The 18,648-nt window shown below is 45.7% G+C and overlaps 1 protein-coding gene across 1 annotated transcript in view; it reads left to right on the top strand.

Moving 5' to 3' along the window:
* The first annotated feature begins 1,716 nt into the window (after nucleotides 1–1,716).
* The window catches only part of ACSF2 (acyl-CoA synthetase family member 2), a 38,976-nt gene continuing 22,044 nt past the window's right edge, over nucleotides 1,717–18,648 (top strand). The window contains exon 1 of the mRNA XM_006832463.1: nucleotides 1,717–1,844. Coding sequence (XP_006832526.1) covers nucleotides 1,717–1,844 — 128 coding nt within the window. The remainder of the gene's footprint in view (nucleotides 1,845–18,648) is intronic.

Genomic DNA, 18,648 nt, shown 5'->3' with positions numbered 1-18,648 from the left:
AGCAGCTGAACCTCTCTGTTTCTTCATCCATAAAATTAGAGACCCATACCATGGTATGTCTATCCTTGTGGGGTGGTTGAGAGGACCAGAGATAATGTCGATGAAGAACCTGGCATGTGGCGTGTGTATCTGTCCTGAAACTGGTGGCTGTGATTCCAGGACATGTGGCTCCCTAGGAACCTTCTGGAAGTGAAAAGAGTGTGGCGCTGTAGGATAATGCACTAAATCATAAGGTCGGTTTGAACTACAAGGTCAGCAGTTCAAACTCACCGGTCAGTGGCTCATCGGAAACCCTATACAGAGTCGATATGAGTCGGAATGTGACTCTTCAGCACTTAACAACAACAACACAGCTATCTAGTGGCAGAGCCTGCCAGGAAGGCCAGTAGCCAGGACTTCTCAGTACCCCACACATAGTCTCTGGGCTGAGCTATCAGAGGCAGAGAGAGCACTGGGCTAATTAAGTCCAGCATCTCAAAATCTCTCTCTCCTTTGTCTTCCTTCCTGCCACCCCCAATTTCAAGTTTAAAGCCAGGGCTCCAGGGATTTTTGAAGGGACTCTGAGGATCATAAAGGGGAGCAGAGAGGACTCCTTGTGACCTCAATGCAGCCACTGTTCCCAGAAAGGGCAAAAGTCTCCTCAGGCCAGCCCTACCCTAGCCTTCCCTCTGATTGGCCTTGCTAAAAACGTTTGCTCAGGTCAGGCAAAGGAGGTCACCCTGCCAGAACCTTCCTCCATTCTTCTCCTCCTCCTCCTCTGGAGGAAGGGTCGAGGCTAGGTCAAGATAGTGTGGACCTAACACATGTACAAATTATGCCATTCTGGCTGGCCAGTACCCTTTCAGAGTTGGACCTTTTTTCTCCCTCTGCTCTGGTCTTAGTGCCCCATCCACACCAGGAGCTCAGGAGACCTTAGGACGCATGGAAGGGAGAAAAGTCTAGCCTTCCATTCAATGCTTCCGGGCATCGCACCGGCACTGTAAGTTCAGAAGGAGTTAGGCCGACTGAAGAAGATCAACAGGTACCGTCCCTGATGCCACCTTACCTATAACGGCCAACGTGACTATGGAGATGCAGAGGAAGGGATGAGAGGGGAGTACCAGCTGGGTTCCTCATACGTTGATTCGTGGCCTCAACTGAGACTCAGCCCCTCGCAGGACGGCCGGAGGGGGTTCACCCGCCGCACCCTTTGTGCTGGCAGCCTCTCCTCCTTCCCCTCCCCCCAGGGCTCTCTACTCCAGCTGGCACGCCTCGGGGTTGTTCTGCGTTGGCTCCTTTGGCCTCAGGCTCGTCACCCTGAGAGCCAGCACGTGACTTGCGCACTAAACCGGACGCGGGACGGGTCTTGGCCTTGCCGCCCCGCCCTGTATTCGCGCGCCTGGTTCCCCCTCTATAACATCCACAGACCCTTGCACCCCAACACCTAGGCCCCAATGGCTGTCACGCGAGACCCGCCTGGGGCTGCCTCCCGGGCCTTGGAAGCTAGACAGAAACCAGGGAGTTCTGCGAAGGTGGAAGGGGGAGGGCGGCGGGTCCGAGGGAAGGTGGCTCGGCGCGGGGCCGCCCCCTCCTCGCCTCGCCCCGCCCCGCCAGGCCGAGTCCTCCACACCCCATAGGCAGAGGCGACCCTCTCCGCCTCCCCGCCCGCTCCCCGCTTGCCCCGCCTTGGCTCACTTTAAAATTTACTCGGCCCGGGACGTGGGGCAAAAGCGAGCCATGGCTGTCTGCGTCGGGATGCTGCGCCTCGGGAGACTGTGCGCGGGGCGCCCGGGGGTGCTGGGGGCCCGGGTCGTCCTCGTCCGAGACTGGCGGGAAGCGATCTTGCAGGGCGTCCGCTCTCTCAGGTACCCGCCGGGGATGAGAAGGGGGCGGGACTGCTCCCCCCTTTCCCCAGGAGATCTTGGGTGTTCAACTGAGCCCGCGGCACTCTCACCTCTCTGGGTGGCGTGCGCTGGGAAGTAGTACTCCGTACCCTAAAAACAGGAAAAGGCGGCCTGGCTCGCGCGGGCTGAATCACGGCTGACCGCCCGCCGTTACCCTGCGCTGACCCCGGTTCTGGTCCTGTAGTTTGTATTTTTCTCATCCTGCGCAAGTAGGGTGCCAGGGGTGCGGGCCTTTAGCAGTCTTGTTTGAGAAGGAGGGCCAAGGCCGTGGCGGGGCCCTGTCTCTAGGATACTGTCCCGGAGCTGAGATAAGCTTGAGGATCTGTTTTCCCTTAAGCCACTAAACTTGATGTCTTCCCTCCCTTATCAGCTACTAGCAGACACTGTTTTAGATCCTTCTAAGGAGCCCTGAACAGGGTCGCTGTGGGTCAGAACCGACTCGACGGCACTTAACACCAACACCAACAATAACAACAAGGAGCCATGATAGTGGGAATCCACTCGACCGACAGCAGTGAGTTTGGTTTTGGAAGGATCGTTGGTGGCACAATGGTTAAACACTTGGCTGATAACCAAAAGGTCAAGTTCCAGCCCACCAAGTGTTCTGCTTCCATAAAGATTGCAGTTTAGGAAACCTTTTGGGGTGGTTCATTGCTTGTAGGGTGGCTCTGAGTCAGAATGCACTCGACTTTCTGTAACAATAACCCACTCCTGGGATTGCACTGTTCTGAATGCAGGGAGTGGTGGAATGGGAGCTGGCAGGCCCAGAATGTGATGGTCACTGGCTTTGCTGCAATGAGTAAAGCTGCCTTCCTGGTGTTGCCAGGAGATTGTAAATATCAAACTGTGTTGGTCACACAAATTAGGTTCCCTCGGTGATATAAGTGATGGGTTATCCTCAGCACCTAACAGGAGGAGGCTTGGGTACCACCAAACAGACCCTTAGCCCAGCCACCCAGCCAGGTCATGGTACTAAGTCTGTGGTCAGGATCCAATTTTGGACACCAGATGGGGTGTGGGCCTGGGTCGGGTAGGGGAGGAAAAAGCCTGAATAGATCTGTCTGAGAGAACTCTACTTGGTTTATTAAAAGAAATAAAAAGTTGCAAATTCCTCTTTTAGCTAGAATTCTAAGATTTTGAACTTGTTGGTTCCTGAAAGCTAGAATACTCATCAGGTGGTAACATCTTATGCCTAGTTTTTTTTTTCTTTTTTGAGGGTAAAGTTCAGTGGGGTAAGTCAAATCAATGGCAGTTTGCTGTTGCTATTGACAGGTCAGGACTTTGAACCGGTTCAAAATAGTTCAATAATGGCCCATGGAAACAAAGGCAGCATTCTGTCTGCATAGTAACCAGAGCTCTTGTGTGGGGGATTCTGAGTCTACTCAAGATGGAGGCCAATACACATTCAAAGCAGTGTGATTGGCTGCCATCTTTGAGCAGGGCTTCTCTGCCTGTGTGGTTGCTATGCAATGTGAACACTGCCCTTGTTTCTGTGGGCTTTGACTATTTCCAACTAGTCCAAAGCCCAGGCTGTGAAGCTAAATAGGTTTCAATGGAGCTTCTAGACAGACGGACTAGGAAGAAAGGCTTGGAGATTTACTTCCCCAAACAAGCCAATGAAAACCTTGAATTACAGCAGTTCGATCCACAACAGACCAACCCACAACAGCTCCAGGGACTGGTGCAGGACTGGAGAGTGTTGAACAAGAGGGTCTCCATAAATCAGGGGGGCAGGTGGCTATGTGCCATGGAGTCGATTCCAACTCATAGTGACCCTGCATAGGGTTTCCAAGGCTGTAAATCTTTACAGGAACAGAAAGCCTCGTCTTTCTCCTGCAGAACAGCTGGTAGTTTTGAACTGCTGACCTTGCAGTTCACAGCCCATGTAAGTCAGGGTAGCTAACAAAATGACAATAGAACTGGTCAGTCAGTCGATGGGATTTGGATGGAGACATCTGGTTCCTCATGTTATTTACTATCTTTCAGTGCCTCCACAGACAAGCTCTACTACCCTAACCCCTAGCCTCCAAGTCCCACATCAAGACCCTTGAGAGCCCTCCAACCTGAAAGGAAGTTGTGGAAGTTAATCCTAAAAGTACACATGGTTTGTGATGCTAATCAGATCTCCTCCAGCAACCTTCTCAATCTTTGAGTTTTCCCAGGAAAAGAGTAAACAAAGTAGATCCCTTACTTGCTACAAGGATGCAACCCAATCTGCAGTAATTATGTTTCTATGTCAAAGACATCAATTTGCTTGGATCCACCATCAACACCCATGGAAGCAGCAGTCAAGAAATCAAATGATGTATTGTATTAGACAAATCTGCTGCACAAGACCTCTCTCAAGTATTCAAGTGCAAAGATGTTAGTTTGAGAACTAAGGTGCACCTGACCCAAGCCATGGTATTTTCAGTCACCTCATATTCATGTGAAATTTGGGCAATGAATCATGAAGACCGTAGAAGTATCAATGCGTTTGAACTGTGGTATTAGAGAAGAATATTGGAAGTACCATGGAGGGCTAGAAGAACAAATAAACCTGTTTTGGAAGAAGTGCAGCCTGAATGTTCCTTAGAAACCAGGATGGTGAGACTTCATCTCTTATACTTTGGACGTATTATCAGGAGGGGCCAGTTCCTAGTGAAGAACATCATGCTTGGAAAAGTGGAGGTTCAATGAAAAAAGAGGAAGACCCCAACAAAATGGATTGACACAGTGGCAGCAGCAATAGGCTCAAACATCACAATTGTAAGGATGGTGCGGGACTGGGTGGGGTTCTGTTGTGCAGAGGGTTACTATGAACCTGAACCAACTTAATGGCACCTAACAACAACAACTTGTCAAAAGTGATCCATTTATCCATCGAGAGTAGATTTCTTGATCCTTTGGCCTGACATTTGCCCATGTCATCTATCCTCTTATGCTAGAGCCCTGTCCTGCTGTCAAAAAATTAGTTTTGCCTAATTGCTCCCATACTTAACCTCAGGCAATGTTCAACAAACATTCCTGAGAGCAAACAGCACGTCATCTGTGGTGCTGTGGATATAGAGACCACAGAACCCTAAACCTGAGCTCTCAAGAGACCTGTAATCTAGTGGGGTGGAAGTATAAATCAACATATGATCCCACTGGGTGTTCCAAGTGCCATGGAGCAGACACTGTCCAGCTTCTGTCCTCTGTTCTTCCTGATATGGTCAGAGATAACCCCAAGCCTATGATTTATGGGATCCCCACTTTAGCCTGATAGAAAAGAGCAAGAAGTTTAAAGGCAGATCGACTTGGGTTACAGCCCTGGCTCCTCTACCTACTGACTACGTGATCTTGGGCATGTTACCTAACCTCTGAGTCTGGTTAGACGGTCACTAATACTGTTTATTGCTGGGTTGTTGGCAGGTTGACAAGTGCTTGCTCTTCTTCTCAGGCTTTCCTTTAGGGTAAGGCTGATCACTGGGAACCTTCAGATAGTATCTGGGCAGGATTCGGATTGATTTGAGAGTACACGATGATCCCTTCTCAATGGCCTCTTCATTGGAACCGATTCTCTCTTCTGGCCTGTTGCCAAGATGGTGGACTACCCAGATACCAGTCCAGTCCTTGGGCCTGCTGGACATCCCCTTCTCCATCAAAGGTAGGGCTGTCCAGAGTCTTCTTGTGAGGAAAGAAGAGGTAACCATTGTTCTCTGGATCTGAAAACCACCCATTCTTCCCTTGTCCACATACAGCCTGTCCCGAGGAAGGTTAGATGAGTAGTCTGGGGCCCCAAGGAGGCTTGGAGGGAGAAATCCACGGAGAAACCTAAAGAGGAGCGAGCCTCCTACATACTTCCCTGAATACTGGCCTGGGAGACAGCTGCACCTGGGGTGTTGGGGGCACTCAGAGCATTGCATCCAATACTGAATGTAATTAATGCTCAGGGCTGAGGGTCCAGTGACACAGAGGAGAGAGTGGGTTTCATGGACCACTTTCCAGAGAGGAGAATCAGATAGTATCAGCAACTTAGACACTGTGTCTGTATGAAGGATTTCTAAGCCAGGAGGTGTTTGGGTGGAAATCATAAGTAGTTATAAAATGTAGACTCGTCTCATAACCTCTAAAAGATGATTTACACATAATTTGGGATGATCTCTCTGTGCGTTCCACTGGGGATCTCCAGTCTAAATGACAGTAGTAATAGAAAATGGCAATACATTTGGGCATTATAATCAAAGAATGCCCTCATCTGTTTTAGTTATTTTCCCTGCCTTGTATGTAGTATGTGTGCAATCTGTGGAGGTTGCAAAGGGGATACAAAGATGAATGAACTTGGCTTTCATTCTCCCTAAGAGAGATGGTGGTGCTCTGGTGTGGCTCTGCACTAGACCGCAAGCCTGGTTTGAACTGCAATGTAAGCCGTTCAATTTCACCAGCCACTTCTTGGAAACCCTATACAGGGTCACAATGAGTCGGAACCAACTCGATGGCACTTAACGACAATAATAACAAGAGAGATGATATAAGGAAAGGCCAAAGATTCAGCTTCAAGAGAAAGGTGCATTACCATTAAGGATGTCAATCAAAACAAGAACGAATCGGTGAGATTAGGGAAGCATCCTTCCTAAAGAGCTGTGGTTCCCAATCTTCTGAGTATGAAGCTCTCTTAACCTGCCCCATGTTATATTAGTTATTTAATATTCAAATGAAAACTTTGGAGCATGAGAGATCTGTGTTCAAACGAATCAACATGTTAGCTGAGGAGCTTTGGGACTTAAGCGGTACTTTACTTTTCTCAGATATAACTGGTATTATTGTAAAGGTTAAATGAGGTTTCCTTAGAAGATGCATAGCACGTAGCCATGCGCCAAGTAAATGTTCACATCGCTGCAGAGTGGTGAGCTATTTTGCAGACAGTACTCATCAGCCTGGTTTGGCGCTGTAGGATAAGCATGTACTGCAAGGTCAGTTTGAACTGCAGCGTCAGTGGTCAAACCCACCAGCTACTCCTCAGAAACCCTATACAGAGTCACTGTAAGTCAGAATTGATTCGACGGCACTTAACTACACTCATCAGCAAAACTGCTAACTGCAAGGTCAGTGGTTCAAATCCACCAGTCACTCCACGGGAGAAAGATGAGGCCTTCTGCTCCTATAAAGATTCGCAGCCTCGGAAACCCTATAGGGCAGTTCTACTGTTTTATAGGGTTATTGTGAGTCATACTTTACTCATCATTTAGCCTTGGCTAAATGGTTAAGTGATTGACTGCTAACCAAAACCTTGGCAGTTCAAACCCAACCAGTAGCTCCTTGTGAGAAAAGACGTGGTGATCTGCTTCTATAAAGATTACAGCCTTGGGAACCTGAGGAAGCAGTCTTACATCAGAATCTACAATACTCAATAACTCTTGCAACAATGGCTTTGAACTCTCCCACAACGATGCCAAGGCCCACAGTTTAGGAATGCCTGCCATATTAAAGGGAGGGGATGATGATAGAGGGAATTACCTAAGTAGAGGTGGACTTGTCAACAGGAATGGTTGACAAGCTGGGTGTTGAGAGAAAAGGCTGTTTTTTTTTGTACAGCAAGTCAATGTATGGATGTAATCTCAAGTGGGCCTTGCTAACTAAAGCAGTGTCTGGCTAGATGAAAGATACTAGTATTCTACCAGGTAATTCACCCTTTGGAAACAAATGGTGTGTTTCTACCTTACTAGTCATGCTTTGTGTGTCCAGATGGGGCTCATGAATTTGAGTTAGGTGACAGGGAAGCAATTGCCAGTCTTGCCACTACCAACTATAGGTGAGTTTGGACAAGTCACTTAACCTCTATTGATCTTGGCTTCTTTGTAAAACAGGCCTGTTAAATGACAGCCTAGTCAACATTTCCTTCCAACCTGGACATGCACGAGACTTCTGTGAGTGAGCAGAAACATGGGGGGTTTTGACTGTAGAAAGCTAAGATCTAGATCTTTTGTGTACCTTAGTGACCCTATCAAATAGCCGTGGTGCGTAGGGGTTAACAAGTTGGGCTGCTAACTGCAAGGTCAGTAGTTTGAATCTACCAGCTGTTTCACAGGAGAAAGATGAGACTTTCTGCTCCCACCAAGATTTGTTGTTGTTAAGTGCTGTTGAGTCGATTCCGACCCATAGGGTTTCTGATGAGCGACTGGTGAGTTTGAACTGCCGACCTTGCAGTTCAAACTGACTGCAGTCCAGCGCATTAATCCACAGCACCACACCTCAGAAACCCTATACAAGGTCACTGTGAGTCAAAACCAATTCAGTGGCACTTCACCACCACCACCAGTGGTCCCATCAAAGGGTCACAGGACAAGTGTCCTGAATCGGCACCCTTCCCTTCAACTCCTGTTCCCTCTTCCATGAGGCTATTTCTGCTCCATACAAGATTCACGAGGGAGAGTCTGCAGCTAGATGCTTCCCTAGGTATGTTAAATTTCTAGAACTGTCATCTTGAGAGAGTTTGCCAGACCCGAATTTCCTGCATACTTTCTCTACACATATGGAAACACTTTTACAGTCTGAGTTCCATTCAAGATGGTGTAAATTACTGGAAGCTTCCAGTAATACAGTGTTGTTATTGATACAGTGTTGTTATTGTTGTTCTGTGCCGTGGAGTCGGTTCCAACTCACAGCAACCCGGTACAGGGTTTCCAAGGTTGTAAATCTTTACGGGAGCAGAAAGCCTCATCTTTCTCCCACGGAACAGCTAGTAGTTTTGAGCTGCTGACCTTGAAGTTAGCAGCCCGATTCGTAACCACTATGCTACCAGAGCTCCTTGTATCTCGTTTGATAGTCGTGATTATAACCCATATCCATATCACTTGGGAGTTCCTTGTAATCTGTGTCATTGTGGGCTGTCAACTCCTTCAAGGGAGGCTATGGAAAGGTCTTGTGGTTGTGGTTAAGTGCCATTGAGTCAGTTCTGACACATAGTGACCCTGTGTAGGGTTTCCAAGGTAGTGACTGCCGACCTTGTAATCCAGAGCACTAACCCACAGCACCACACCCATGGGAAGGTGATGGGACTTTAACATTTAAAAATTTTAAAGCCCCATCACCTTCCCATGGGTGTGACCGCAGTCAGTTTGAACTGCAATTTCTTTAAAGTTATACATCAATTTCTTTAAAATAACTGCCGACCTTGCAGTTATCAGTCCAATAAATATCCCACAGTGCCATACGAGGACCTGTTTTAAATGCATATATCCCAACTCTTCCACTTTTCATTAAGCTGTGATTGCACTGGATCTGGGCTAGGGTACGGAAACCAAGGATGGGGAAGAGTGCAGTAGAAGGCACCAATGGCCCCCAACGACACACGTTGCCTGAGCACTGCTTTCATTTGCACACCAGGTGTGACTGTAAACTATGAACATAGCATAAAATTGATTTTTAAGCACACATTCCACTGAATGTAGTCTCTTGCAATCTGTCCTCCAATGAAAGTACTATTCATATATTACAACAATGCAGTCATTGTTCAAAACATTTTTGACATCCACTTAGATATCAGAAGGGAGGCAAGGCCCCTTATGTTACTGAAATGCTTTTTTGAGACCACAAAGTGTCTGAGCAAGAAATGTCTTTAATTAACCCTATGAACTCTGCCTACATGTACAAGGAAACCCCTAACACAGCTAGAACCCAGTCTTTATAAAGTGACCCTGACAATGTACACGATAATATCGAGTGAAGAAAAATCGATCTCTCCTTAAACAGTGTAACATTTGAACCTCCTCCCTACAGAAATGCTTTCTCTATTGTATCCAGTGTTTAATTTCTAATTTTTTGATCTCTGTAAAATGTCTATTATAAAAATGTTATTCCTTTCAATTTTAATTTCATAAGATTCCCACCATCTTACCAAAATGACCATCTGATCTCATGTTAAAAAAAAACAACTGCCATATTTATAGTTTTATTAACACACAAAAATTAAGAGTGAGGAAAAGATATACTTGTTCTCAGCAAAGTGTGAAATTTCCTGTGGTTTGGTACAGTTGTATAAAAGCCCTTTTCACCTTCCTGGGGTGGGGGGGTGGGGGAGGGGGGAAGAAGTATAATGTGAGCCGTGTTGTTGTTAAGTGTCGTTGAGTCCTTTCTGATCCATAGCGACCCTGTATAGGGTTTCCACGGAGCTACTGGTGAGTTCTGGTAGTGTAGTTGTTACGAACCTTGCTTGCTGAAAGTGAAGAGGACTTGAAACATTTACTGATGAAGATCAAAGAGCACAGCCTTTGGTATGGATTGCATCTCAATGTAGAGAAAACAAAAATCCTCACCACTGGACCAATAAACAGCATTCTTACCGTTGGAGAAAAGATTGAAGTTGTCAAGGACTTCATTCTTCTTGGATCAACTATCAACTCTCAAGGAAGCAGCAGTCAAGAGATCAGACGACGTATTGCATTGGGCAAATCTGCTGCACAGGAACTTTTTAAAGTGTTGAAGAGCAAAGATGTCACCTTGAGGACTAAGGTGCGCCTGACCCAAGCCATGGTATTTTCAATAACCTTATATGGATGTGAAAGCTGGACAGTGAATAAGGAAGATTGTAGAAGAATTGATGCCTTTGAATTGTGTTGGAGGAGAATACTGAAGGTGCCATGGACTGCCAAAAGAACCAATAGATCTGTTTTGGAAGAAGTGCAGCCAGAGTGCTCCTTGGAGGCCAGGATGGCTAAACTTCGTCTCATACTTTGGACATATTGTCAGGAGGGACCAGTCTTTGGAGAAGGATGTCATGCTGAGTCAGAGAAAAAGAGGAAGACCCCCAACGAGATGGATCGGCCAGGTGGCATCCTTGATGGCGTCAAGTGTGGCAGCGGTAGTGAGGTTGGCCCAGGATCAGACATTGTTTTGTTCTGCTGTGCATGGGGTCGCTATGAGTCAGTTCCGACTCGATGGCATCTGACAACAACAACAACAACTGGTGAGCTTGAACCTTATGGTATTAGCCCACAACACCACTCCAAATGTGAGCCAAATACGTATTAAAAATTTTCTAGTAGCCACATTAATAAAGCCAAATGAAACAGGAGCAATTAATTTTAATGATGTACTATTTTATTTAACCCATTATATCAAAATACGGTGTGTATTTTCACATTTCAGTTTGGACTAGCCGTATTTTAAGTGCTCCATAACCCCATGTGGCTAGTTACAATATGAACAGAATATTTCTGGAAAGTTCTCTTGCTTCCTTATTGGTAAATTTCCTTTCCCAACCAGAGGTAACCACTCTTGCAATCTGTTTCCATAGATTCTTTGGGGCTGTTGAGCCTTATTGCCAATTGTGGCGCATACATTCCTGTTTGGCTGGAGGCTCTCAGCAAAGAGAGATTAGCATAGGCCTGCTTAACCTTCCCTAGTCCTCATTCCTGGACCCTTCCTGAAGATGTCTCCTCACTCCAGCAAGGAAGACTGGAGACTGGGGCTTTGGAACCCCCAGGAAATGGCCAGTCCTGTCTCCTGCCTTTTATCCATAATTTTCTGCTTTGACCCTTGCTGCCCGTTCAGGGTAGGGTGGGTAAGAAGCAGTTCCTTCCATTTCCAAGCCTACTTTCTAAATACCTCACTTTCCTCTGTAACAGCCCTGCCTGCTGTCTGTGTTCGTGGATGTTCTGAACCAGTCAGGCTTCTTCAGTTACAATGTAGGTTGGTGGGGTGAGACCAAGGATGGCCAAGAGAGGGCAGGGGGCTGCTGACTCTACTTTGCTTAGGACTTACCCCCCAGAAGTGGCTTGGGTGAAGTAGCTATGCGCCCGGTTTCTTTAAACTTTCACCCACTGAAAGACATCTGATGGGCTGTTGTCTACTGGGTCTAGGAGGTTCCCAGTGAAGAAATCGCAAGTACAAAGGATGCACTCCACTCTCAATTCTTCTTGGTAATGGTGAGCTCCCCCTTTCTACCTATGGGATGGCTCATTTTAAGCCTAGCAGGATGGCAGAATCCCCTCATTAAGATTCCATACACCTTATTTGCATGGTCCCTGTACAGGGTCGCTTATGAGTCGGAACCATCTTCACGGCATATAACTACCACCATCCTGATGGCACTTAACAACAACAACAACAATCCTGGGTGAGCCACTGATGTATTATTTGCACAATCCCACTCTATCATTTAAGGAGCTCTGGTAGTGTAGTGGTTATGAGTCGGGCTGCTAACTTCAAGGTCAGCAGTTTGAAACTACCAGCTGTTCTGTGGGAGAAAGAAGGCTTTCTGCTCCCATAAAGATTTACAGCCTTGGAAACGCTATGCAGGGTCACTGAGTCAGACCCAACTCCACGGCACACCACCCACCCTATCATTTGGTGGGGAGGCCATAAAAGCAATTCATCACCACACTTCAATTGATCTTTTCCTTTTATGGATCTTGTGGGGGTTTTTTCAAGTCTTTGAACTGCTTGCCTAGTCCTAAATCCAGAAGATTTCCCCCTATTTGTCTCTGAGCTGTTTTATAATGTTACGTTTTATGTTCTTGGCCCATTTGAGTTCATGTTTACATGGTGTGAGACCTCAAAGGTAATTTTGTTGTTGTTGTTGAAGACCATTATTAACATAGTAGTTCGTTTTGTGATTCTTGTGCTTTTAAAGGCCATCAATTAAGAAAATGATCTCTCAGTAATGCTTTGAAGGGGCGTTTGGATTTTATGTATCCCTGTGTCACCACCACTCCCCTGTCAATTTGGTGCACTGTGTTGCTGCCATGCTGAGTAATGCTCCAAAGGTAATTTGGATTTTATGTATCACAGTGGCAAATTCATTTTCGTCAACAGTAGTTGCATGTTGTATCTGGCACAGGTGTGGCTTCCATCTATGCAGGTATATAAATATTGTAAATTTTTTTTCCAGGATAAAGACAGCGATTTCAGGTTCAAACTTGGTAACTCAAGACTGTCCCTTCTTGCCCTAGCAGTGGCCATCTGTACAACCTTGTCATGGCTTCATTAGCAGGTCAACCACACCTCATGGTGTCTCTGTGTTGATTAGGAAAAGGAGAGTTCCCCACACACACACACACACACCTCACAGTGTGGTGGGATAATGGTACGTTTGGGTCATGAATCTTAGGGTGGTTTGCAAGGTGAAGAGGAGGGAGAGCCTGTGTCACCTTCTATGAGCTAAGAGCTACAGTGGCACAGCTACCAGAATGATGATGGCTTATGCAGCAGTGAGGCCATCTAGTCAATTCCAGTGCATGGTGACTCCATGTGTGTCAGAGTAGAACTGGGCTCCACAGGGTTGTCAATGGCTGGTTTGCCCAGAAGTAGATCACCAGACCTCTCTTCTGAGTTTTCCTGGGTGGACTCGAACCTCCAACTTTTGGGTTAGAAGCTGAGCATGTTAATTGTTTGCACCACCCAGGGATTCCATGATACCTTTAGATGGAGGTTTTTCTTTTTTTCAAAAGTTTTTATTGTGAATTGAGTGATAGTTTACATGGGAGAACTTCGGTTTTGCACTCAACCAATTGTATTTTGTTTCACTGCAATGATTACAATCCCCTCCATGTGCCATAGGTTAAGAGTATTTGCCTCTATTCTTTCTCTCTTTCTTTTTTTTTATGTACACAAAAATACGCAGATATATATAATCATTTAAACAACTAAAGGACACATTTTGCAAGCCAGTCTCCTGCCTGCCAGCACACAGCCTTTTTCTTTCCATGAGTCTAGAGTCCTCAACTTCTCTATCTCTCTGTGTCCTCATCTCTGTCTCCATCTCTGGTTTGGTTAGAATCCCATGTTCCGCTCATTCTCATCCCTGTTGATGGTCCTAGGGTCCTCTGTTCCTGGAATGTAAGATTAACTACCCCCCGCCCCATTTTTGTTATACATCTTCTACCTTTACAATTGTGACAATCACATTTAGTCATGATAACAATTAATTACTCACTGTTGAATCATAAGAGTCTTACCCCTATCACCTTTCACCAGACCCATCTAGACAAGATGAAAACTAATTCAGTGGGGATTCCACCTTCCCCTGCACTCTAAAAACTAAACTCCCTCTTGAAAACTTGTAAGCTAGCCACTTTGTGGCTTTATACTACACCCCCCCCCATTTTAGATATCTAATGTCTAAGTGTCTTATCCTATCAATCTGTGTACTGAGGGGACAGGCTTGATCCTGAGGTTCTTCTTTTTACCTGCTGCATAGTAGTCCATTGTATGCTGAGTGACTTGCAGTGGAATCTCTGTATAGAAGAATTGATCTTTTTAGCTCTAAGTATTGCCCTGAAGAGGTAGTGCTCTATGACAACCAGCAGTCACCGTTAGTCGTTGCCTTCCCATGACCTGCCAAGCTTTAAAGGGTTTGCCAGTCTAGAGGGCATAAAAGAGCATTTCCTGATTATCAGTGAGAGTGGGCATCTTTGGAAAAGTTTACTGTTAATGTCTTCTGTGAATATCTTATTCATATTCTTTGACTGTTAGGTTGTCTTTTTCTTACTGATTTGTGAGTTGTTGTTTTTCATACAGACTAGATACAAATCATTTGTCTTATATAAAGTGAAATTTATAAACCTGGGAGATTGCCTGTCTTTTATTTTTGTTGATGATTTATGTTTTCCTTTGAGCCTAGAGACAAGCCTTGCATCAAATGTCTGTGTGGGGGACAAGGGGAGGGGAGATGGTGAATCAGGATATTGCTTTCAGTTTTGTTTCTAAGGCCTTACTGACGGCTAGGATTCTGCCTTCTCTGGGGAAGTGGACTGGTCTCATCATGTGGATGTTCCTGTAGTTCTCAGAGCTTTCAATTCTAGCTGATCATTGATCCCCTGCCTCCTGTGGTTTCCCAAAGGATTAAGAGGCTGGAATTTGAGATAATCCCAGCCTCCAGCAGGTGCAAAGTCTACCTGCAGACCTCTAGTCTGACCTCCAAGAGCCTCCACCCAGCAGATAAAGTATGACAGTTGTTAAAATGCCATTGAATTGGTTCTGACTCATAGGGACCCTGTATAGGTTTCCTGAGGAGCAGGTAGTGGGTTTGAACTGCTGACCTTGTGGTTCGCAGCCCAGTGCCAATCCACAGCACCACACCAGAAGTCCTGGTTATCTAGTGTTCCCATAACAGAAATAGCCCAAATGGGTGACTTTAGCAAACAGAAATTTATTCAGAGTGCTGGCTCTAGGGGATAGCTTTCTTGGCCAGTCAGCTCTGAAGGAAGGTCCTTGTGTCTCTGAGCTGCTCCCAGACAATCTTCATGTGGTTTAGTATCTCTCTTTCTCCATCACTGCTTGCCTGCTAGCTTAATCAACTCAAGATGCTAATTATGCTTCATTAACATAGCAAAGAAAACACATTCCCAAATGGGACTGTAGCCACAGGCATGTTTTTTACGGTTGTTCCTTAGGATCCTAGAGTAGGTTCTGATTCCTAGTGAATCTGTGTGCAACAGAACAAAACACTGCCCCATCCTGCACAAGCATTTGAGGCCATTGTTACAGTCACTGCATCAGCCTACCTCACTGTCTTCCTTTTTCCCTATCCCGCTATTTTTATCAAGCATCATGTCCTTTTCCAGGGACTGACCTCTTCTGATAACAAGTCCTAAGCACAGGAGATGAGGTCTTGCCATCTTTGCTTCGAAGAAGTATTCTGGCTGTGCTTCGTCCCAGACAGATTTGTTTATTCTTCTGGCAGTCCATGATAGATTCAATATTCTTCACCAGCACCTTAATTCAAAGGCATCAATTCTTTTTCAACCTTCCTTATTCATTGTCCAGCTTTTGTATGCATACAAGATGATTGAAAACACCATGAATTTGCTGAGGCTCATCTTAGTCCTTTAAGTGACAGCTTTGCTTTTGAACACTTTAAAGAGATCTTTTCCAGCAAGTTTGCTTAATTCAATATGTCATTTGATTTCCAGGCTGAGACTTGCTTCCAGAACGTTGTTCTTGACCATATGCTATCTTCTGCAATGGTCGAACGTTGACCAACATAATTTTTAGTCCATAGAATTCTTCAATTCTATTTTTTCTTCAGTCTTTCAACTTGAGAAATGTCAAACACGGTCTTCCCTTTTGGTTTTTTAACTCCAGGTCTTTGCACATAATACTTTGCTTTGTCTTCTCAAGCTGACCTTTGGCATCTTGTGTTCAGCTCTTTTCATCAGAAGATGTGTAGTCACAATGAGGCTTAAAGTGCACCTGACCAAAGCCTTGGTGTTTTCAATCACCTCATATGTAGTATTCAAAAGCTGGACAATGAATAAGGAAGACTGACGACATTTGGATGCATTTAAATTATGGGCTGCCAGAAGAGTGAAGAAATCTGTCTTGAAAGAAGTACAACCAGACTGCTATTTAAAGCAAGGGTGGCAGGATTCCGTCTCATGAACTTTGGACATGTTATCAGAAGGGGACCTGGAAAACAGAAGAGACTCTGAAACTTGTTCTTAAAGATAGAGTAACTAAAGCAAAACATGACTCACAAATGAAAAGGTTAGGATTTACAATACATATTTTTGGGGGACACATTTCAATCTATGACAAGGATCACAAACAGACACCTTCTCCCTCAAGTAGAATTGTGAATGCAGGCCTGTTGTTGCTCAAGCCTCTGCAGGTATCTGACCTGCCCCGCTTTTGATGGCTCTGTCTTTACTGGACCCTGTCAGAACCGTGTAATCCTTTGTGCCCACAATGGACTCCAGCAGTGTCGTTGGCCCTAGAATGTCATGGAATATCACAGCTGTTGCCTGGGTTCCACCTGGGGTTCCTCGGACCGACCAGCCCATGCTCTGTTTATTTCCCACTCCAAGACCACACTGGGTAGGGCAGAGCCAATACGAGGTTACAAACAGATGAGCATCTATGGGAAACAGTGCCTGTGGCAAGCACAGAAACTGTGTCCCCGTTCAAACATCTAACAACCATCTTTAAGATCACTTCATCTTAATATTGTCTCAAAAATACAAGTCAAGCTCGTTCATCTTTTACTTAACACACTATGGCAGTACATGAGGGAGACAGCGACTCTGTCCTTGCTCGCACTGATGAAAATTGATGATGATGTGCTCAAAGTCATTTTTTCCCCCTTGGGTTTCTTCTCTTTGTATACTCAGCAGAGCAGATCTTTCTTCTCTTGGTACACTCAGTCTGCCTCTACCCATGGAGGCTCTCCAATACAAAAGTATTAGGTTTATAATTTGCTGAATGATCTCTCCCAGCTGGCGATGGAAACTGCCATGGTTCATAGTAACTACTAAGTGGCGCTCCCTTCAGGTGGTTACAAGGCTTTCAGGATTGCCCCCTTTTGCCTCTCATGTCATGCCATGGTGCCATTAGCAAGTCAACCAGTAGCCTGGGTGCTGTGGCTGCAAAATAGGAAAAGGCACCCAGTGAGGGATTGCAACCTCATGGTACCTGGCTTGGGAACAAATCAAACACATGGCAGGAGGCAAAGTAGGGAGCTGTGCAGTTGGGAGGCGAAACTATCAAGAGTGGAGTCAGGAGAGGTAAACTGGGACCTGAGAAAGAACAGTGAGATCAAAGGGAAAAAGAGGATAAACCAGATGCCGTTGTACTGGCAAAGGGCCAGCACATTCTTGTGGGCTGGGAGAGAGAGGTTGAGTGGAGGCAGCTGCTACAGGGCCCTTCCAGGAAGGGGGCCTTGTGTTCCCATGGCACTCAGAGGGCCTCATCAGTAATCAGGTTCACTGCTGCAGCCCCTGGGGGGGTCCCCAGGGACTGTAGACAGGCCAGGGTATAAACAGCAGTGCACTCGACAGGGACCCCGATTTGCCATCCATTAGAGCTGGAACAGGGAATCCTGGTGATGCAGTGGTCAGTGGCTCACATCTACCAACAGACTTATGTTGCCGTCTGCTTCCATAAAGATTGATGGGTGGTGGTGGTTACATGCCATGGAGTCGGTTCCGACTCATAACAACTCTGTACAGGGTTTCTGAGGCTGTAAATCTTTATAGGAGTAGAAAGCCTCATCTTTTGCCCACGGAACAGCTGGTAGTTTCGAACTGCTAACCTTAAGATTAGCAGCCCGACTCATAACCACTACATTACGCTTTGAAACCCTCTGGGGCATTTCTATTCTGTTCTAAAGGGTTGCCGTGAGTTGCAATCATCTAGACAGCAATAGGTTTAGGTTTGTGTTTTTTTAAGAGTCAGTCAGATCTCTCTGTCTCACCTCTGTCTCTCTTCAGATACACATGAGGTCACACACACACTTTTTTTTTTTGCCACCATTTGGAATTTAGTAGCTGACATTATGATCCTATCAATAGTTTTTATCTCTGCTGATCTCTTGGGCCACAAATAGCTCCTGGTTGTTCTGTGACATGGACATCTTTTCCTATCTCTTACTGGCAATCTGTCCTCCAAGAACTAACTCTGTGGTAGATTTGGTCACTGATGGATTCTGTCTGTTTAACGTTAACGGTCCAATGATAAGGCTGTTTTCATCAACCTTTTTGCAGCATCTCAGACAAGTTGCTTATTCTTCTGTCTCAATTTTCTCCATTGAGAAGGATTCACATGGGTTAAAAGCACTTGTCTCCCATGAGCTGTTGGGGCAGTTGCATGAGAAAACCTACCTGACGGCAGCACCCACAGGATGATAGGTATTCTTTTCTCCCTTCTGTTCAGACACCCTGAGGAAATTTAGCCATCTATCTGCTTCCCTGTCACACACCTTTCTTAATTTTAAACCATTCAGTATTCCTATGTTCTGTTCGAATAACTGCCTCTTGGTCCAGGTACAGATTCCTCATGAGCACAATTAAGTGTTCAGGAATATTCA

The sequence above is a fragment of the Chrysochloris asiatica genome, unplaced genomic scaffold (genome assembly GCF_000296735.1).
Source record: "Chrysochloris asiatica unplaced genomic scaffold, ChrAsi1.0 scaffold00007, whole genome shotgun sequence".
NCBI lineage: Eukaryota > Metazoa > Chordata > Mammalia > Afrosoricida > Chrysochloridae > Chrysochloris > Chrysochloris asiatica.
This window is presented reverse-complemented; position numbering and strand designations above follow the sequence as displayed.